At 38.4% G+C, this 22,304-nt stretch overlaps 1 protein-coding gene across 1 annotated transcript in view; it reads right to left on the bottom strand.

Annotated features, from left to right (window-relative positions):
- PLCE1 (phospholipase C epsilon 1) overlaps window positions 1-22,304 on the bottom strand; it is a 150,722-nt gene that overhangs the window by 4,660 nt on the left and 123,758 nt on the right. Inside the window, exons 17-34 of the mRNA XM_065671906.1 lie at window positions 21,997-22,162; window positions 20,081-20,188; window positions 19,525-19,641; window positions 19,286-19,444; window positions 18,166-18,289; window positions 16,249-16,290; window positions 15,364-15,488; window positions 14,528-14,645; window positions 10,874-11,005; window positions 9,413-9,703; window positions 8,204-8,367; window positions 7,036-7,297; window positions 5,971-6,089; window positions 4,721-4,849; window positions 3,788-3,997; window positions 1,802-1,963; window positions 1,415-1,633; window positions 463-675 (exon numbers count right to left, since the gene is read on the bottom strand). Coding sequence (XP_065527978.1) covers window positions 496-675; window positions 1,415-1,633; window positions 1,802-1,963; window positions 3,788-3,997; window positions 4,721-4,849; window positions 5,971-6,089; window positions 7,036-7,297; window positions 8,204-8,367; window positions 9,413-9,703; window positions 10,874-11,005; window positions 14,528-14,645; window positions 15,364-15,488; window positions 16,249-16,290; window positions 18,166-18,289; window positions 19,286-19,444; window positions 19,525-19,641; window positions 20,081-20,188; window positions 21,997-22,162 — 2,827 coding nt within the window. The 3' untranslated portion in view covers window positions 463-495. The remainder of the gene's footprint in view (window positions 1-462; window positions 676-1,414; window positions 1,634-1,801; window positions 1,964-3,787; window positions 3,998-4,720; window positions 4,850-5,970; window positions 6,090-7,035; window positions 7,298-8,203; window positions 8,368-9,412; window positions 9,704-10,873; window positions 11,006-14,527; window positions 14,646-15,363; window positions 15,489-16,248; window positions 16,291-18,165; window positions 18,290-19,285; window positions 19,445-19,524; window positions 19,642-20,080; window positions 20,189-21,996; window positions 22,163-22,304) is intronic.

Raw genomic sequence — 22,304 nt, forward strand, 5'->3', positions numbered from 1 at the left:
ACATTTCTGTCAAAATTGCCAGAGCGAAATTAGCACTATAAACTTGTTTTAGCTAAAAAGGGGATTGCCAATCCTGATGATTTTACTATATGCATGTAATTAATAACAGAAGTTCTGCTGTATACTTCTATTTACTTTGACCCAGGGCAAAAGACTAACGGGCCATCGTTATTTAAGCACAGTTAGCTGATTAAAATGCATACTATAAAATCAACTGGGATCCAGCATTTTAGTTTTTGTTTTTTAAATGGGCAGAGAAAGTGTGTGAAACTCCAGTCTTTACACCATGCCAATTCACTGTAGCAAATGCCCCAATAAATAACTGAAGACCATACTGCGTATGCACACCAACGGGTAAGCCTTGTATGGATCTTCCTGTCAGTCCCTTCTGCCTCACTATGGTTTAACCACCTCCAACTTTGTATTAAATGAGTGCTCGGTGTTAGAATCAGTCTCTCATACCTGGATCGATCGATGTGTAGGCAGTGGTGGTTGTTATTCCGTAATGTCACTAAAAGTCAGACTACACGCAGACCTTTCATCTTTGCCCTGTGGACCATCCGGTGAGACCTGCAGGGGTGGCGATATGAATCCCCGATACTGCTTACTTGACTTGGTTAACTTCTTGAGCTCACTGGTAAAGGAAATGCCTTTCCTTTTGTCATCTCGTGCTGCCTGTAGAGAAATAAATTGCATCACTGAAGTGGTCTAACAGGATGTTCGTAGCTGTGAAACATGGAATTAATATGAAAACACCTAAAATATTTCTATTCTAAGCAGTCCTCCCTTTTGAAATTCCATGTGCCAAGCACATTCTGATTGTTCTGAATAAATTAATAGAAAATTATGCATTGTCAAAGATATGTTCAGCAGATTTGGTATAAACTGATATAAAAATCTGTGCTTATGGCAGCCACTTAAAAGCAACAACTGCTGTGGGTTGGTGGCATCTGCTGGAAGGGAGAACACAGCTTTTTCTCTGCACAGGCATGTCCATCATTCCTGCTGTTCTCCAAAGACTGTGATAAAGCAACAGAACTCTCTCACTGGGCAGGAATAAAGGGACTTTATTCCAGTAGTTAAATTCTGCCCATTTGTTCTGCTTTCCTGTGATGGGGAGAATGGCGTGCACAGCCAGAAGATTTTGGAAAACAGAAAGCTGGTAGCAGAAGATAAAGGGTGTCACAGGAGTTGCAGGCTGTGAGGGAATCGGGTTGCTGGGTGCAACTGATGCAGTTTGGCAAAGAAAAAAAGTAAGGAAGTTGCACAGAAAAGAGGAATCTGCTTTTTGTTGTAGTCTCTTCTCCCTGTCCACCCTCACGCCAGTCATGTCTCCCTCCCACTGAAAACAGGTTCCCATTAAGCTGATCGTACACCATCCGTAAAACCTGCTGCAAAGTATTTAATCTTTTACCTGAACCTGTTCCTTGAGCTTAAGGATAAATTTTCCTGCTCCCTTCCACTTGCTTTGGGCCTGAAACACACACTCTTGATCAGAGAGGATCCTCTGAGATGGTTTAGACATGGAGGACTTTTTGTTTGCTGGCTCTTTTGTCACCTCTTCCAACAGCACATAATCACTTGGATTTGGATTGCTCAAAATGCTGTAGGAATATTTGGCTTTGCAAAGAGTCTGTTCAAAAGCATTGAAAAGGAAGACAAAAAGGAAAGCGTTGCCTCAGATTCAGGTTACTAAACCAATTCCTCAGCTAGTGCTGAGACCAGACCCCACCTTATCTTGTGTGAAACCAACCTCCACCCTATGAGTTTCAGTCCTACTACAAGGAAACCTGCTGCTTACCTGCTGTATGACGTCCTGAGCTGTGCTGAAACGAGGAGCTTTGATGACGGTGCGTGGTTGCTCTGGGGAAACATCATGTACCTGAACAAAGAAACTGTCATCCTCAGAGCTGATGGCTGCATCTTCCTTTGCTTCTTGAAAGATGTTTCTCTCATTTAAATTCTGTAGAAAAAAGGAGAGACAAAATCGTTTCCTTCAGAGAGGTAACTCAGAGCTGGAGGTCACAAAAGGTTTTTATCACATGAAAATTGAACACTGTGCTGTTGCCCCAGTTTTTATTTCATCAAATGCAAGTCTTCTACATAGAAGTTTTGACAAGCCACTGTTGCTGATGACAAATACCTGTGTTTCTAGAAACAGTGTCTAAAATACCTTTCATAGTCGGCATGGAATGGGGGCGTGCATAGTACTACATTATGCAAAACCAGTCACTTAAATCCTTCATTTCCTTATGTTTGCATCTCCTTATGTATGCAAAATCATGGTTTGTAATGTAATGGCAGCAGTATGATGGGAGATGGTGGAACATGTCCTTTTCTCTGCTTGTCCCTGCACTAAAGCCAAAAGAATTTAGGCAGCAAGAACTCTGAGTGAACATTGTCACGTGGGGCAAGAAGACGGCTGCTTCTCCGTCCTTTGTCAGGCTCAATAACTACTGCACATTATAGACAGAATTCCTCCCTCCTTCTCTCAGATGATGCATTTCTCCCCAGCCCCTTGTAAAAGAGCTTGAATTCATACGCTGTAAATAATGGGCTGTATATCACACCCTGCAAGTGGGCCTGCTCCATGTTTCTCCATGTAAATTTGCAGCTTTGTTTCTAGCTCCGAGATCCGAGGCTGCTATCCACAGAAAGGCTCAAAATTACAGGGAGTGGTTTGAGGTCCCACCATCACAGGACAAAACTGCAGCATGATTTGCACATATACGAAGACAGATTCTAACCCGGGTTTTCTGAAAGAATGGGGTTTGGCAGTGGCACACTTGTGGTCACATGCACTTACAAAGTAAATATTGCAGTTAATTAAGGAAGCTACTGTTTCCACAAACAAATTTATACCTAGTGATTTATGCTCCAAATACTAGAAATAGAGGAAAACAACATAAAGATTTGCATAATAATCATGGTAATCTGAAAAATCGCAGTTTTATCAAAAGTTGTATAAAAATAATCAGTTAAAATATTTCTTTTCATTTTAAAGTATCCTAGAGCATCTCTGTCATTTATGTATGTAAAATGTTGTTTATAAACCTATGATGTGTGCATGTATTGCTGTGTCCAGACTAAACAAGTTTCAGTACATGCTAAACTGACCAGTGGAAGTGCCTCTGAAAATGAGATCAGTGTCTTTCTCCTGCTCTTTTGCCTCTCTCACAAGCCCGGGCAGTAGCATATTGTCAAGCTTTGGATGTTTTACTCATAGTTTAAACTGAAGTTATCACTTCGTCTTCCTCCTTTAAATTAATAGAAATCACCTATTTAATTATTTTAGGCTATCATTGATAATTTAATCATCCTTTGAGGTTTTTAGACTTCTTTAATATGAAAATCCATTCTAATTTTTCTGAACAGAGAAGTTGCTGGCATCTAAATTGACTGATAATTGTAATCTGGAGTTCTGTTACCTACAATCCTTTGGTATTAAATATCTTCATATTAATGTCCTATCAGCTCAATGTCTCAATTTGCATTAAATCAGACCTGTCAGTCAAAACAGGAAGCCAGTGGTATCAAACTGCTGACTAAGCAATAATGATTAAACACCACAGCTGGTACTAGAGCTGAGTGAAGTCAAGTTAGTGTCACACAGGTGTATAAAGTCTAATTTCTTTCACTTTACAGTTATGTTTGGTTTTAGATGATGTACACAGCACTGACATTAGTCTCCAAATAGTGAAACAAATACTACACCCTTTTGTTTCCTGGTCCTAACAGCTATTTTTAGCTACCTTTGTAAATAACAGTTTAGATAAAACAGACTTACTTCCTCTCGGGTTTTAAAGATAATCCTTCCAACGTATCCTTCTTCTGGGAACCAACTGTTCAAAAGCTGCACTACCCCTTCTTCAGGCCCAATTGCTCTCTGGAATGGTGGTTTTCTGCATTCACTCTTTTCTTTAGATATAAAACTTTTCTCTTCCATCAGAAAATAGTCTGCAGCACATGACTCGGTGCCTTTTGTGGCAGCCAAGAGCTAAGAGAGACCACAATAAACACACAGCAATTAGCTAAATATAAACACTGCATAATTAGTAGTTATAAATGAGAATGAACAAGGAGGCTTTAAGAATCAATAGCTATCCTGACAGTGCAGGCAAGATTTCTGATGTGCTATTTATTCAGATATTTTACTCCAGGGTAATGTACTGTTCTCTTTAGCCAAGCAGTTCAACTATTCCAGACAAGGCAGTACTATTTAAGCTTATTTGTGTCGTGTTTGGCTGGCCAGACACTTTATTCAGAATCTCAGGGACCGTACAGTCTTCTCCCACTGCTAGAGTAACAATGCCTGTTGAGCTAACTGTTTTTTCTACTCATGAACTTAGCCCTCTTTTACTCTATTCCTATGGTGCTCAAGTTCAAAGAATTGCGTAGAAATGTTTGCCCTTGTTGTGAGGACAGCCCACTGCCTCCATTGGTCAGAAACATTGTTTTTCTCATCTGCATACGTCCGAAGAGTAAAATACTAATAAAGAATATGTTCTAAGATTGTAAAACTCATTCTCTGAAGCCAAGATTGGGAAAATTTCACTGATGCTCTTCTGTGTTTGCAATGTAATTTATTCCACAGTAATACTTTGCTAAATCACTTCCTTGCTGTGATGAATGAACAACGATCTTCCATGTGGGAAATGCAGGGAGACAAATGTCCAGAGTGATGTTAGTGTGGGCTCTTGCAATTCAGAGGGCAACTTACCTGATGGAGAAGCTGTGCAGCTGTGGTCCCTCCACTTACGTTAAACACAGTGAAAGGCTCCGGGCCTGGAATTCCATGAATTGTCACTTTGTAGGTCACAGCAGCTTTCCTTTCTCCCATACTAAACAGCTGTTTAGGCAACATTCAACAGGTTACTGAATGGCTTTACACAGGTTTGTTATTTTTAGGTTGCTTAGCAGAAACTGTGCACACAAGTTGTAAGGACCTTGACAAAGCAAAGCTATTTTGCTAATGCATGGATCTTACACTACAGATCCAGGTATTAAAAGAAAACCCAACAAACCAGTCTCCCCAAAGACCCTCCCCTGCCTTGAAGCTGAAGAGAAAGAAGAAAGTTTTCCAAGAGGAGTACATAAACTGCCACTGGACAAAGGACAGACCTCCACTGCTCATTATCCATTCTAGCTGAGCTCAGACTATTCGGATTCAGTTTATGAATTACTGGATAAAAATCTGTGGCTTCATTTTACCCTTGAAAACATTTATGTTCTTCCCTTCTGCCCTAGTAATTCACCAAGGTATGTGTTGGGCATGTATTCACAGGACGGTAACATCTGCAACGTATGTGCTGCACACACAGACTCAGGATGTCTTATCTAAGACTTTAGGAATCAGCAAAATAATAATATACATGATTGAAGGTACTGAACCTAAAATCAGTGGCTATTTAAAAAACAACAAAAAAATCACATCCGTACACGCATGCATACACACATATTTATATATATTATACACACATTTATATGTGTAAGTATACATGTTTGTACATATAAATGGGCACATTCATATGGAAATACAGGCTCCATCTTTTCCTGTAACAGAATTCAATCTTACTCTCATTATCCCAAAGTTGTTGGTAATTTGCATCTTCCTTTTTTTTTTTGGTCTCATATACATTGCTTATGATGCATGCATAAAGAAATACATGAGGTGGCTCTGAACCTTGCTGCTCAGCCATACTCCTCCTCCAGCGCTTCTTCTGCTAGTTCTAGTTCTATAAGCAAATATACCAGAAGCCAGAGATTGAAAAGATTTACCCTCCAACAGTCTGAGCCAGGTGGGATAACCTTACTTCCACTGAAGCCCAAAAGAATTAGGCATCAGGGTACTTCAGACACTTGTGCAAGTTTAGGGACTAATGTCTTTGAACAGTTTGGTTCTAGAAGTTTCCAGACCATAGTAGTCACCAAGACAAGAACACGGCATTCACAAGAACATAATTAAATTACCACAGATGCAGGCAGGGTGTTCCCAGAGGGACTTTCTTCCATTCTCCGACTGTTTATGAACAAAGTAGAAATTTCTAATGCTTCATTGTGCAGGTTACGGAGCTGGACATGTCTATAGCCTGAAGAGAAAAAACCCCTCTGTAAATACTTTGCCACATCCTGGGATGCAAGTCTCATAAATGAACACTCAAATTTGCTATATTTATACCTACAGCTTGCCACATCTATAGGCTTTAAAGCAGTGTAATAACACTGCATTAACACTCTTTGACTGTACAACAGCATAACACATGCTGAGAACTGCCGAGTGGCTCATACAGCTGCCTACCTTTGTTTTGCCCTAAATCTGCAATATATTCATACGTAAACCAGCTAAATATTAGAATATGAATGAAACAAGAACAAAATCTCACTGGGAAAATAGGTATCTATAGCCAGATCTCTTCATATGCTAAGACTGTTGTGTGGTATAGAGCGGGGCAAAGCAAATGTGAAAGTATTTTTGATGTTCTGCCGAAGAGCTGCCTGCAATATGGAAACTCCCTCTCCCAGGTGCCGCAGAATTAATGATGCTTCCTCATCTCTCTCTCACCTTTTTCCACCCTTCCTTCACCTCTCCTCCAGCCATGGCTGCAATAAGGGTAATTCCCCTCTGCCCAGTGGTCACCAAATAGAGCAGTTTCTTGGGCAAAGGAAAGTGGGGAATGAAACCAATCCCTGCTGCCTAAGGGAGCAGCAGGTCTCAAGGTGAACACAACCTCACAACCACAGCTCAGGATCAGAGCAACTGCACACAAAATGTCCCAGTCTCTGCATCAGCACAGGTTCTGACTCTTTACAAGTTGGAGGCAGCCTCCAGCTCTCAGGAAGTCTATTAGATCAGCACCACAATGCCAGGGCAAAGCACGCTGTCTGAATTTTGCTCCATCTCCTCTAGAAAAGTACAGCCAACTGATTAAACATACACCCCTCCCAGCAGGATTCAGTCCAGGAACCTGCCGGACCATTCTGGCACAGGGTATCACTACAATATGCCATTCTGGCATAGGGTATCACACACTGTACCTCTTTTTAGAGCTTTTAGGGGAATGATTCTCTGAGCTGTTACAGCTGAGCTGTTATTTTCAACAACTGCAAACCGAAGAAAGACCAGATCTTCAAAGTGAACCCGGAAAAGGAACTGTTCATTCCACATGGGGTTGAGAGTGTTGCGATGGATGGGCTTCGTCCGGAAATGGCAGCTGTCCAGAGGCATCCCAAGCACATCGATTTCGATGCATGGGCTGCCTGTGCTATTGCTAGGGCAGACGTTCTGTCCAGACACAATCTGAATCCAAGGAGTACACAGAGAAATCAATTAGTGGAGTAACTCTTTTACTGTTATGATTCTGAGCTAAATGCTGTTTATCACGCTCCTAAGCCCAGTTTATTAACATGCTGATTTAATTACAACACTCCCCTACTTTTGTAATTGCCAGGGCAGGCATTTCAGAAGCAGAGCTGCCTCAGTCCCTGCCACCATTGCTATGGTATCCTTCCTCTGAAAACGATACACCATACATCATGAGTGTAACCATTCAAGGCATCTGAAAGTTAATCCAGAAAGAATGTACCGGTAAAGTTGTCAGAAAGGATCAAATTTTCCTCTCCATTACTGTGGGGCGATGGCACTGACCTCAGGCTTGCTTTGGCATACGCAACACAAGAGTTAGGGGTGCAATTCCCACCTCTGGGAGAATTTGGATTCTTATGAATCTCACTTTTCTGAAACACTAGCTTAGAATACTTTTTTTTTTTTGCCATAAATCCATGAATTATGTATCTTATTATATAAGTTTTAAAAAAGTATTTAATTTTTTTGAAGATTCAGTGCAGCTTTTCATAATGTTTTGGTGGGTTTTTTTGTGTAGCTTCTCAAGTGTTCACAAACGTGTGAAACATCCAGGCCCATGTTGTGTAGTCCCAGAGAAAAAGCTTTCAGGATTGGGTTTCGACAAATATTGTGAAGGAAACACTGAAAGTAACTATGGATACAAACCAGCCAATAAAATAAAGACAATTCTTGCTCCTTCCCCTCCAATTTTTGCTAGCTGATCTTCAGAAGCACAAGTAACAATTAAAGGCTCAATCTTTTCATACAGATGCATAACTGTAATGCTGGTTAAAGATTGTAGTTAAATGTTGTCTACTTCTACCTGTTTAGCTGCATGAAATTCCTTTTTAATGTACTTACTGTTAAAGAATATATAGCTGGTTCCTTATTATCAAGATCTCTTTCTAAAGGACAGAACTGCTGGTACATTGAACAGTTTTTGTCCCACAGAACAGGAGGTTTCAAAACATATCCACAGCCACCATTAGCCTCAAACATTGCTGCATTCAGTTGCAGAGGAAGATCTGTGAAAGCAAGACAGCCAAAACTGACAAGGAGCAATGGAAAAACTAACAGTGAAAACATGATGTCTATCATGAACTATCAGGTCATTCTTGGTTTTCAGAAATAGCTGCAATTTATGTATCCAATCTATCCCAATACTTAATTATACGACACTATAATAACAGTTCATTATCTTCTATGCCTTTCCATTGCCTTTATCCTATTGTAGGGCTCGCCTACACATAGATATTTGGTTTCTAGGTATTTGCCCTGAACTGCAGAATGCACAAGCATTGACTCTGTAGCTTTGTGGATGACTTAATGTATCCCGCATCAAAAAGGTGCAGGAACACAGGATAGGAAATGGCCCCAAAATGTTTTGATCAACATTTAACCAGCATCTTAGGTGGCACTTCTAAGTAAAAGACAGTTCAGTAGCTTTTTATACTTGAAGTTATCCAAAAGAGAAAACAGCTGCTGAAAAAGAAGCCTTCAGCAATAAAATAATAATAAAAATGGAAGGTGCTGCTGTTCAGGAACTTCTGTGCTACCAGGAGATCTGCTGCATTGGCATAAAACTCCTGAACTCTGGGACGACTACTTTCAAGGACCAGATTGTCACAGAATCATAGGATAGTCTGGGCTGGAAGGGGCCTTCAAAGGTCATCTGTCCAACCCCTCTGCAATGAGCAGGGACATCTTCAACTAGATCAGGTTGCTCAGAACCACATCCAGCCTGGCCTTGAATGTCTCCAGGGACGGCACAGCTACCACCAATCTGGGCAACGTGTGGTGGTATTTTATCACACTCATTGTAAAAAATGTCTTCCTCACATCCAGCCTGAATCTTCCCTCTTCTAGTTTAAAACCATCACCCCTTGTCCTGTCACAACAGGTCCCACTGAAGTCTCTCCCCTTTCATGATCTGAAAAGCTGCAGTAAGGTCTCCCTGGACTCCTCTCTTCTCGTAATAGCAGGTAAAAACAAACATCAAACACAAATTCACATTTTAAGGACTTACTTCACATTTGAAATGTATTAAAATGTGTGGTTTTGCACCCATACCATCTGTTTGGTAGTTAAGAGCCACAAGCTGCACGCCGTGGAGCCAGAAGATCAGTGGATGGGGATTTGAGGAGTCGATGCGTGTGGCAGCAGGGTAGGTCCTCAGGAGCTGGCATGTGGTGTGCTGGATCAACTTCTGAGAGTACCGCCTGCACAGCCGCTTAGCAGCGTTCTCATTCAGGGAGGAGATATGATAGCACTTGGGTGTCCTTATGATAGCACTGAGAGAAGCTGGAGAGTTGTATGGAGAGCAAGGATCTTCCCAGGTCTGCCGCATCACATCAAAAGGGCCTAGGAAATAAACAGTATCCTCAAGTTACAGCTGCAGATCCAGAGACTCCAGAAATTCAATGTTTCATGGTGAAGGATGTGTGCCTATTTTGCTTATAGGAGGAAAAGTTGATCCTGGAAAATGACAGTACTCAGTGTGCCACAATCCTTCTTATACAGTAAGAACAATCCATGAGAGAAAACGTAATGTTTAAGCACTGAAATGGTATCATGATTAGATGTGCTAACAACCATATTCATAAATAAATACTTAATTGGCATTTGCCTGAATGAAATAAAGGTATAAAATTCCATTCTTCCCATTTATACATTTTACATGAAGAAGGGAGGCAAGATTAAAAGCCAGCTGCCAAGTCTCCCAACAGGCAGTCTACAGAGGCTGTGAGAACTAGGGGACAAAGCCAACAAAATTCTTATGTTCTTTAGAATTAGACATTAGACCTCTTCATATTTATGACACTGGCCTCTAGAAGGGAATCTAACTACCTGCTGCAGCCATGCCCTTGGGCTGAAAGAAATACAATGCTCCTTGAGCCAGAAAATGAGTACAAGAAAGGGTACAACTCTAACTTTCTGTTTATGGCATTCTCTTGAAAGGCAGGGGGTCTCAGTCTCATTCCTGCTCCAGAACCTTTTCTCTACTTTCTTTGTATTTCTTTACATCTGTTCATACACAAAAGTACAATTTCCAAATTCACAATCTGAATCACCTGCAGAGTCTAAATATCTCCACTGTAGAACACAGGAGTTTGCACAATTACATGTTTAGACTTGGCTGAATTTTAGGCAACTAAGTCCTACTTCAGACACTAAAAATGTTTTTCTAGATCCAGCCCAACAGTTCTGCCTTCCATTTGTACTTTGAGAGTATTCACTCACGTCTTTTAAAATACTGACTTGAAAATACATCACTTAAATTATATGCTAGTTTTGAATCATTTATTAATTAGGGTCGTCATATTCCTGACCAAGTAATCCTATTTTAACATTCTACACTCAACACTTCAGTTGTGATAGTGTTACTGTAATACCTGCTGCACTAACAAAAAAACATTCCAAAGTTCAATATCTTACACACTGTAAAGTATTTGATCTTTAACAACTTGGTCTGGTACATGTGTTGGATTACAGTCATTCCATGTGACTGGTGAAAGAAGATGCTAACTTTACCTTTTCCAGATGCTTTGGCAAGGGTAGCTGACTCCCCAGGGCTCAGCCTGCCAGGATTGTTGCCAAAAATGGACTTCCTGCTCTTTCTTTCTTTTCCTCTGCTAGAGCCAGATGGGTTTAGAGTTGACAAGCCTGTTCCCATAAATGTAAAATAAATGAGCCAAAAAAAATGACCAAGAGGGCATGACAATTTCCATCATATTTTAATTATTTTTGAAGGCATGAATATGCCTGTCATACAGTACACAGGGCAAGCAGCATATTTTTCTCCATAATTTAATGTTAACATATTTACATACAGACATGTCTTTATATATGTACATATTCTGTATGTTTATATATACAATCTATATAAAAACTTACATAAGGCAATACAATACGTAGTTATATCTCTGTGATATAACTTTTCTCATTTTACTTTTTGCCTTGAGGAATGCTGTGGCTTTGGCTCAAATTACCAAATGGTCCTAACTAATACTATAAAAAGTGCAGTAACAGTCTCAATGTTTTCATCCTTAGAACAATAAAAAAAAAAAGGTCCTTTCTACAGAAGCAATAAATCTGCACAGTAGTGAATATCATGGAATTCATCTTGGATACCTACATAATTAAATATGTGCAAGAATATGATTTAAAGACCTAATGTAAAGGAAAAAGCTCAAATGCTATTGGTTAAACAGTTTAACTTCAAGATGTTTTCAGAGTTATCTTCTGTTTAGAATATGTATTTCACCAATGAGAAATATGGTAGATGTGAAAAATCCACTAAGCATTTAATGGACAATATGTATTAGAAGTGGAGCTGGAAAGCTCTAGAATAGCAATTGCTCAAACATATGCATTCTAGCAAAATAATCATAAAAGTAATGACCTAAATTCCAGTGAAGTGAAAACACCTAATAACCCTTAAAGTCAGTTTCTGTCTGGAGAGAGCACATAGAAAACCAAAATTAAAGTTAGTCAAAACACATAATAGTTATTCTGACACCCACAGCAGTGAGGTGTGGGATGATCTCAGAGACCCAAGATGTACTTATGATATAAAATATAGCAAAGCAAAGTAGACTGCTATTTGCCTAATTGCGCAAAAATGACCTTCCTGAATTTGCGCCTGTTCACACCTGTCTGAAGACAGTTCTGGATTTAATACTAATATTGCAACTACAAATGTAGATCACAAAGGATATACTGGACTCTCTTCTACTGAAACCTGCCCACAGCTGTAAATTTTCAGCTCTCAATATTTACAGCATGTCTACGTGCACTTAGTAAAATTATGCTAACAGTTTCAATGGAACTACTTGGGTTAGTAAAATTTCAGGTATATGTAATGTTTTCATATTGGAGACATACTGTCTCTTTGGGCCGAAGCATACACACAAAACACAGAAGATAGAGGTAGAGGCTGAGATCAAGGAATATGAACTGACTAGAAGAATGGGGAGTTATGCTCTGTGTGCTTCCAGCACTACTTAATGCCAGTTTTCAATGGATCAAATGGATTTGGCAAGCAAGATCCAGGTTTCAAAATCCTGTTGTGGAGACAGTCACTGAGGAAACGGACAAACCTCATAAATCACCAGAGAGTGCAACACAAAACAGCAGTGTTAACTGCAGCCAGCGTGATGACCACAGGGAAAGCTGCAGCTGGGAGTTTTCTTTCAGTCTTTCCCAAGGCCATGCTTTGCATGTGACACACCTCCTCCTAGAGACAAGCCCCATTTTTCACTCCAATTTAAACTTGACTCCACAATATAGCATCACCTATTCATAGAATCATAAATTCACAAAATAGTGGATGTTGGCAAGGATCTAGAAGCCATCTGATCCAACTCTCTGGTCAATGTAGGAGCAGTTTAGATGCCATCATACTGCACATAGATCCTATCATAGTACCATACTGACGTGTTTAGTACTTCCCTACAACCTCTATGCCATATTCTTTGACTACAGAATTTAGTGCCCACTGCTTGTGTTAGATATAAACACACTGCTTTACCACTGTCAGATTATTAATCCAGAGGATGACAAATTCCCTTGAACTTCTCATCTAATCATGATAAAGTAGCAGGTTAGCTTGTAATTGGCACCCACTCACCACCTGTTTCAGATCGAAAGCCCGTTAGTTTGTGGTCAGCCACTGACATGAATTCTGTCCTCCCTGTTTCCAAGACACTTGCCTTGCCTGAGTTGGTTAGGAATCTGGTCAACAGAGCTACAAAGTCTTGCATCAACTACCCTTATTCTCGCATTAAGGAACAGTATCCGTGCTCTCCATCTGAGCACAGGAATTCAGTCAGTAGCATGGTGCCAGTGGAAGTCTACTATCTTGCAGAGAAGGCAGAACTTGTCTCAAAGGAGTCAAAATTTGTTGGAAAACTAATTTCTACAGTTTCATGCGTTCTGTGAAAGAAACCTGTTTTCTTAACCCATTTTCATGTCCCCTTTAAAGCAAGAGGAAGAAATCCAATAAGGAAAGCAGGTATTTGCTTTATAACTGAAATTACATTAAAAAACTGAAATACTTTAATAAGAACATCTGAACTACTTTGTGTGTCAAAATGCTTGGAATTACCTACACTGCCTCTGTTTAATCTTGAATATCATTCTTTAAAAGAAAATATTTTATTTGAAAGATATCTCATTGCAGATCTCATTAAAAAGAGTATCAGATTTTAATTTTTAGAAGTTATTATTTTTACAAGTGATACCTACAATTCTTAAAGTTATAGAAGATTATAAAAGAATGTGTCCCCATTTTTCAGCATGTTTATCTTGCCTATTTGACACTATTTTATGTTTGGTTAGCTTCTCTAATCTGATTATAGTTCTATTTGTATAAGATCATGGTTTGGCAGAATTGCTAACTTTTCCACAGAGAACCATTCCATTAAAAATCGGATTTTTCATTCAAAACATTAAACACATCAATAAACAATATATTCTCAATTTAAAATTATTTATGTACACAGTATGAGCCAATACATACTCAGCCTCATGTTTCAACACTGAACAAGTAACTATCAGTGACCTCTTCAGTTACTCCTTCTCCTTTTCTTCTGCAAACATTATTTTTCCTACTGTACAAAGGAAGATCCTCCTATATCCTTAACCCTTTCCATAAAGAGAGTGAGTGTGCAATCAGCTGTTCCCACCTACCGCATGAAAAGGCTCCTTTACCCCTGCAAATATCTCCCTTCCTATCCACTGAGGATAAGAACAGAAGATGCACTGTAGACAAAGGTGAGACACACTGAACTGGGGTCACTTAAAGACATGTGACAAGCTCTTCCTGCAAGGTTTGAAGAATATTTTCCTTCCTAATTCAGTGGGTCCTTAGATGGAAACTTGGAACTCTTAAGATAAAGCTTTCTGTTATCTGGCATTTGGCAATGAAACAGCTGTCTAAGTTGTGAAGACTGGCAAATTCCACTCTCGTAAACATTTTAATATGACAAACAATATGTCTCCACATAATTTATGAATACCGCTTCTCAGCCAGAAGCTATTATTATGTAGACTCCCAAATCATCAAGAAAAAAGCTCCTCGACTACTTCAATTTGAATATACTTGTAATAACTAATTCAAAACATAAACATAATGTTTCCAAGAATTTGAAAGTTTAAAGCAATAAAACAAGGCAGTGTACTTACCAGGGAACTTTACTGCTTGACAGTAAATGACAAGATCTGACAGCTCTGGTGCTATCTGTCTGCTTTCCTTTTTATTTTGGGGAAGGTAGAATTCTTCTCCCAGCTCCATGTCATAAACCTATGTAACAATTCCAAGAACATGGAATAATAAAATTACTGAATGCAAAAGTACTCTTGAATATTTTACTTATGTCTTCAAAATCCCTCATTCTTCCTACATGATTTGCTGTCTTCACCTAACACATCTCCCTGGGCAGGTTTTATGCATCAATGCCTGTTACTGATACCATGGTAGTGTGCAAAGCCCTTAATAAGAGTCAGTTCTACAAACATTTAAGACAAAAACCACCTGTGTTCAGGAGAAACTGCAATTTACTACACAGCAATGGAATTGTTCAGTAGTCAGGTGATTTAATAAACTGTAACATGGCTATCTGATATCATAGTGTAGTATTTTAATGTTATTTCAATACACAAAGATGCTGAAGATGTAGATGAAATCTTCAGTTCCATTGACATTAATTGAAATTAGATATCTAAATAAACATCTGGATCTTGCTTCAATGAATTCTTTCATGAAGAGCAACGACACTTAAAATTTTCAGCCAAACAGTCTGTATATACAATAACCTCTGAGGACTTTTCCTGAACAGTATGTTGAGTGTTTGCTCTATTTGATCTATTTTCTCTGGTGTGTTTCCATGCTTTCTACTATTTGTCTTCAGTAAAACACATTTACCATTTGATGTCTCAGTTACCTAAACTGTTCAAATCCTGTTGAAGTTGGTTATATATCAAAGCGTGGCTGAGAAGAAAGGGGTAAAAAGCAGAACTACCTTTCCTTTATTATTGTAAGTAGCACAATCAGCCTTCTTTATTCTTTTGGCAGTCTCTTCATTATATTCAAACTGCAGTTTATCACTTGATAATTTATTCTCAGGTCGGTCTTCAAGAATGTTATCTAAAAATTAATGGTATTTTAATAAACATAAAGCCAAACAATTTAAACTGGATATTAAATTTGAATTAATATTTGTGGACAATGCTGTGAATCTTAATTGAATAACCAGATGCCAAAATTATGCATTTACTGGTCAAAGCATTTTAATAGTAACTTTCTACTTTAAAAATTTAATGCTCAGCTTTGGTTAATATTTTGCACTTCTTTTAAAGCCCATCCTTTTGTGCTCATGAGATCCTTAAAACAAAAACACTAAATGAATTAAGCTTGCCATCTGACAACAACTGATATTTTGAATAGCAAAGAATTGCTTGAGTCCAAACACTATTAACAATATCAAGCACATACATGTCTTCGGACAGCAAGTTTTGGCTTTCCTCTCCTTACATTGACCATGAATAAATATTTTTGTATCTATAGAAATTCCGCTTCAAAGCTACGTATTTATCAGAGAATCATGCACCTACTAATTTGGTCTTTCTAGACCAAAATATTGTGACTGTCACAAAAGGAATGGTGTTATTTCATTCCTGATATTCCTGATGCTTTGACCAAACTGTTTTTATGCATAACCAGTGTCATACATGCAGCCTTCTAACAGCTCCTGATCAGTTAACAGTGCCATACAAAAATATCTGATTGCTGATTGCATTTTTAATATGAAGTAGAAACCGTGTTTTCACACTGTCCCGTTTAACAGCAGGCTGGAGATGCAGTGCTGATGTCATGCAGTTAAAAAGCTCAACCAAATGGCCTTTACCTTCCTGGCTGTTAGGAGCAGGAGAAGCATTAAGGACATCAGCTACAGGGAAACAGAGTCAGAGAGGGAATAAGAGTAAAGGAAATTAAGATTTACAGCCAGAGAAATGAAAATTAAGTGTCAGTTGTAAAACTATTAGCCTTACACAATCCTAATGCATCATTAAGGAAAATAAAACTGAAAATCTTCTAGAAAGTTTACAGACCATTATTCAGATTAGTTTTGCTAAAATATGAACATAATTAAAGATCTCATAGAATAATCATTGTCATAAGCAGTAGAACATGCCACAGATTCCTTCATATATTGGAAGATGCAAATCTTTCTTGCCAGCTTCAGATTTCTCAAACTTTCTCTTAACCCAAACATCGCTCAAACATGACTTACTGCAGTTAGCTCGCAGTATTTTCCTTGCAAGTCTGTAACCAAAGATCTGAGTTTTGCACAGCAATGTACACACGCTATCTCCACCCTGTCCCACACAAGGAGTACTCTCAAGTAGCCAGTTAGGCCAACTTCCTAGCAAAATGCAACTGAGGGCAGTGCAGGCACCAAACTCACAAATCTTCATATTAGCATACATTATACTGCTATGCCAGGTCCTGAACTGCATGTTAAGTTTTTTAAAGTCATTAAATACAGATACAAGTAATGTAAATGAAAGACCAACTGGAAAGAAGTCCACTGGGCATACTGAAAAATTATGTCTTATCTGAACACAGCATCCATTAGGCTTAAAAGTTTTAACGAGCACAGTACTTTACTGTTTACCTAGCAGAACATGCCCAGCTGTGTCAGACCAGTGGCAACTCTAGCTCAGCATTCTCTTTCTGACAGAGGCAATGGGTTATGCTGTTTAAAGACAGCATCCAGCCACTGGTCATGGCCACTTCCCCTTGGTAAGTTTTGTGGCCCATTTATGGAGTTTAACAAGGATGAAGCATTTATTTGACAAATGTCTTTTATCAGAACTTGAGAGGATTAAATGTTCCTGACTCCAGCTGTTTGCTCTACCAGAATCTACCAGACCGCAGCAGAAGGAAAAAAATAGGCATGACTTCAGCTCAGCTGCCTCAGTGTGGCGCATTCTGTCCTTCACCTGTAGCCAAGTCAAATGTGACTGACTGAACTGGAGAGGCAACGAAGTAGTGGAAGTTATTAAATGCAGCACTTTTTATCACCTCTGGCATGCCAATCATTATAGCCAATCTATAAATTGTTCATAAAGGTGGATTTATCCTCTGCCAGTTCCTGAAAGCCAGGGTAGGTGAAGCATAGACACCACATGAACTTACAAGTCAAGTCAGTGAGGCATGCCTTGCCATTTTTTCACTGAGCAGCTAAAGCTTTAATAAAGCCCTCTTTATTGAGCAAGCCACAGATAAGCCAGTGGCTTCTGTGCCTTTATGCATGAAGTGAACACCAGATGCTGAAAGTGTAACTAAAGTAAGTTCTCCAGGGATCTCTGGGATTAGATAGTAACCAAGGAGAAGTTTGGAGAATCTGCATCTTAGGTCAATGTAATGGCAGTCATGCAGATGCAAGGGCTAAGCCTGTTGTGAACTTTGGCTTTCAGGTGTCTGGATTCCTCATAAAAGACAATACAGCTGAAGGTAGAGTAGATTATTAACACAATCATTTTTTAAAATAATATAAAATATAATTTATAAATACAGTTTAGCATATGCTGCATAGTTAAAACATCTTATGGTTGGAGCTAAAGTCGCACTCAAGTCCTCTACATCTACACAGTCAAATTATTTTCACAGTATTATAGACTATTGCACTAAGAACATTTAGCACATCTTCCTCTCAAATGGTAAGATTAATTTACCTACATCATTCCTGAACTAGAATATTTACATGCCTTATTGCTAAAAACAGCACTGTAATAAATAAGCAAATATATACTGTTACCATCAGAGAGAGATTCATAGTCATAGTCGTATTCATCCTCTTCATCTTCTTCCTCCTCATTGGTAGGTGTGGGGTTGCTAGCACCATTGCTAGCCTGTGCTTGCATATGTGCCAGCTGGTGAGCCTACAGCAACAGAACCACTTATTACATTCTTGGTAAGTATTTTTAAGAAGCAGAAAAGTTTACATTGCTGCCTGCATCTTATTTATATGAAAACGTTGAATAAATATGAGAAATTAATAAGACTGCTAAGAACTAAGTAAAATACCATTTTAAGGGTTTGAATATAAAGAAATCTTATTGAGTGTTCTTCCACCAATAAAAGTTATGAAACATAATTCATTATGGGAAAATGTCTGCTTTGCAGAGCATTTAGAGCAAGACTGCCTTTTTCCAGCCTGAGGAATGCTATCTCAGAAACAGTTTAAAACTTTTTTAAAAGACAGAGAATGTCCATATACTGGTACAATCAATGTGATTTACTTATTCTGATACAAGAATTCAATTCTAATTCAATTATGTTTACATTTTGGGTAAAAGCAATTAGTTTTTAAGGATTCAATCTAACTGCTGCCTAACCACAGACATGGTTAAGAGGAGGCTACCAGAGACGCAACCCTAATTTTTAGAAACGAGAAAAATTATCATTTAAGTATAAGCACAACTTGAATAGCAAAGTCCCCCCGAAAAGGGAGTAAGAAAGAAAGTATTTGCCTGGCTTTAATATAAAAAAAGAGAAAAGCAGAATTCTACTAAAAATTACTGCATGCTCTATATATACACACATGCTCAATACATATCACTATTATTCAACAAACATGAATAACCAATGTTATAGCCTCAGAGTAGAACTTCATTTATGTTTATCACATAGGACATGTGGTGCTAATCATAATACTATGAAGTTTTATAAAACTAAAATTCACTAAAATTTTTTCATGCTGTGTCTGTACTTGACTATATGTCTTGTCTACTTATTTGAAAGTATTGCAATCCACTTCCGAGTGTTGCAAGTGAGTCTTCCAAGCATGAGTATGCATTAGGTTATTCTGCTGTACATATCGGAACGACAAAAACTTCAAACACAAATGAACTATTTCTAACAAAAGCGCACTTTACCTTTTGTTTCAATATATCCACTGGTGTTTGATGGGCTTTCAGCTTCTTATTCTTCAGCAGGATTTTTCTTTTGAGTTGGCCGGGTGATGGAAGCATGGGATCATCAGAGAAGTCACTTTCAAATAAAAACTTTGCTACCAGCTTATCTCCGAACACATTCTGAAACATTGAGAACATGTTATTATATTATGGAAAATCCCAAGGCATGTGCTTAGAATAATTTACAGCTCCTGGCCTACCTTGAAAATTTCAGCCATCTTGCGTTGCTGAGGCAAGGAACAGTGGTTTTCTATTGATATAATAATTGGCATGTCAGAGGTGATAAATGCATTCCGATCGATAGCTTCCACTACCTCCTGTGAGAAAGAAAGGTCATTGAAAGAATCTGTGATTACATTGCAGCATTCAGTTAACTTACAGTTACTTGAAAGGAGAGAAAGGAAGGCATCCTTTTTCTCCTCTAAGAAGAAAGGATATACAATCTGCTTTCAAAACAAGCTCCGCAGATCAACCTAGCATCTTGTTACAACAAAACTGGCAACAGCTACTTACGTTAGTTATGCTGATAACAAAAAGACAAAATTACAGTACTTATGCTACAAAAACTAATTTGAAAAGCATAATGTTTACAATGAAGAAGTTCTTGTCTACATAGTCTGTTGTTCATATTCTATTAGGATTTAGCCCATCAGGATTTGTACTTTTCCAATAGGCTAATTTTTTTCCTTCATTAGAGAAAAAGCTACTGATTTTCTTCTAATTTTTTTCTGTTTCAATGTGCAATTACCAGCATACCTTAAAAGAGATCTTGGTAGTAAGAGTGTGCCCATGATAAATGATCGGCATCCCATCATCACCATCCCAGCAGTCTAATTCTACACTTCTGCAGCCTTGTAAAAGAACCTACAATGCAATTGAACAGCGTAAGCATGTATAAGCCACAGTCTCATGCCCTCAAAGTAGAAGGCAGACATTGCAGAGCTAAATGAAAGCTGAATGATTTAGTGAAACTGCTGGGAATAGTAACCTCTGTGGAGTAAACATAGCCATAGAAGCTACAGAACCCAGATAACTGCATTCCCTAGGTTGAGAAAGAGTGGGAAAATTAAGAAAGCATTTATGCTGTTAGCAGAAGTACCATAGAGCTTTGAAATTCATGGTATCTTACAGGATACAGGGAATCTGTTTGCAGAAAGTGATTGGTTCTTAATATATAGCTTAATTTTCTGAGGGAGAGAAACTTTTCTGTATTTCTACTTGCAAAAGCAGCTATAAAGCAACATGGAAATTTATTCCAGGTTTCTACTAGGATAACTTATGGGCACAACATCTTCTGTTTGTTTGCCAGTTCTTTTTGTTGGTTTTGCTGTTTTTTTAATTAGAAAGTGGTCTGAAAATCATGTCTTACAAACAACTTCCATGAGGATACTTAGTATGTGCCAGGCCATCTTATTTAATGATATTAAGCTAATTTACACTCATCCACCCATTTTTATTTATTCATTTATTTAGTTTATAAAGCCCTACTTGCTAGAAGACCACTGAAGAAAGCAAAGAGGAAGGATGAAGGGAAAGATAAGCTAACCCACCTGTTGGCAGCTTATTAAGCCCAGCTTATTATTGCTATCAATATTTAGCATGCCTAGCAATGAAAGAGTTATCTGGATTACAATTAAATATTTTAATGAAAACAAAGATCTCTACAATCAAAACCATTTCCAGCAAAAACATTCATAAGCAAATGAAAATTAATTCAAAACATGAATAATTTTATTTTAGACAGTTGTGTCCATGGTTGCCGTACCACCACTTCCATGACAGCCAGACACACTGAGCCAGAATAAAGAGCCCCTTCTCTTCCAATGACAGCTACTTGAGGGACAGGAAGAAACTCTTCTGCATCATGAAAGTTTTGGAGCCAGATGAGATTCCCATCTATTATCAACACAATACTCACATCACTCTGTGCAGTGTTACTACAGGAACCTTCTTTGCAATTGCATTATTCTGTGCAATCATGTTAGTCAGGCTTTCCTAACACAGCCTCACCCTTACGTCTTGTAACTCCAGGCAAAGCAGCGCATGGAACACCAGATAAGCTTTCCTCAATGGTGAGTCATTAACATTTAGAGTAATGAAAACACTACTCACAGGAAGTTTGATGCTTTCTCTAGCATTTGGTAAATACACAGACACAAATATATATATATACACACATATACAAACAAACACAGAACCAAAAGCCCTAGGGAAAAACTGCTCTTTTGCTGGTGATCACCAATCAGGCATACAGTATAAAAAACCTGAAGAATATTCCTAGAAGAAATGTTTTTAGAAGTTATAGCTCCATTTGAAATTTGTCTTTGCAGAGCAGTGTACAGTATTTGAGTAGTGTTTTTGACATCTGAATGAACTAAAATATTAGATCAGTCTTTCCTGTGGGAAAGTCTAATTTTAGTAGGTTGGGTCAGACCGACTGGTGTCTAAATGCTATGAATCTCAAACTAAACCCTTTTTTTTTGCCTAAGAAAAGGCATTTGAGCACAACTGTGCTTAAAGGCAGCTTTCCCACACATCATGTTTTCCAACATTTTGTGAGCAGGGGTTTAGGACATTTAGATTTTCAAAGCAAAAAGGTCATGTTTCTGCGACTTGCCAGTTAAACAAACAAGTTCATGTTGAAAACTACACAATGATCTAATCCTGCATACCTGGCTGTAGAGCTCTACCGAGGACTCCCCTTTAAGCTGATGGCCAGTAAGGTAAGTGTTGTGTGAAGACTCTATGTAGTAATACGACAGTGGATAGTGCAAGTCCTCAGCATTCTCTTGTGACTCATCGTTTTTGGAGGCAAAGTTGTCTTTATCCATCAAAAATCTAGAGGCGAGAAGATGTGAGGAAATTTTATGCTGTGCTGAGTATTTTGTGACTGTCATGCAAACATCAATACACTCAGGTCATCTTTATATATATATTTATACGTGCATATATATATATATATATAAAAATTAACACATAA

Source organism: Lathamus discolor, chromosome 3 (genome assembly GCF_037157495.1).
Source record: "Lathamus discolor isolate bLatDis1 chromosome 3, bLatDis1.hap1, whole genome shotgun sequence".
Classification (NCBI taxonomy): Eukaryota; Metazoa; Chordata; class Aves; order Psittaciformes; family Psittacidae; genus Lathamus; species Lathamus discolor.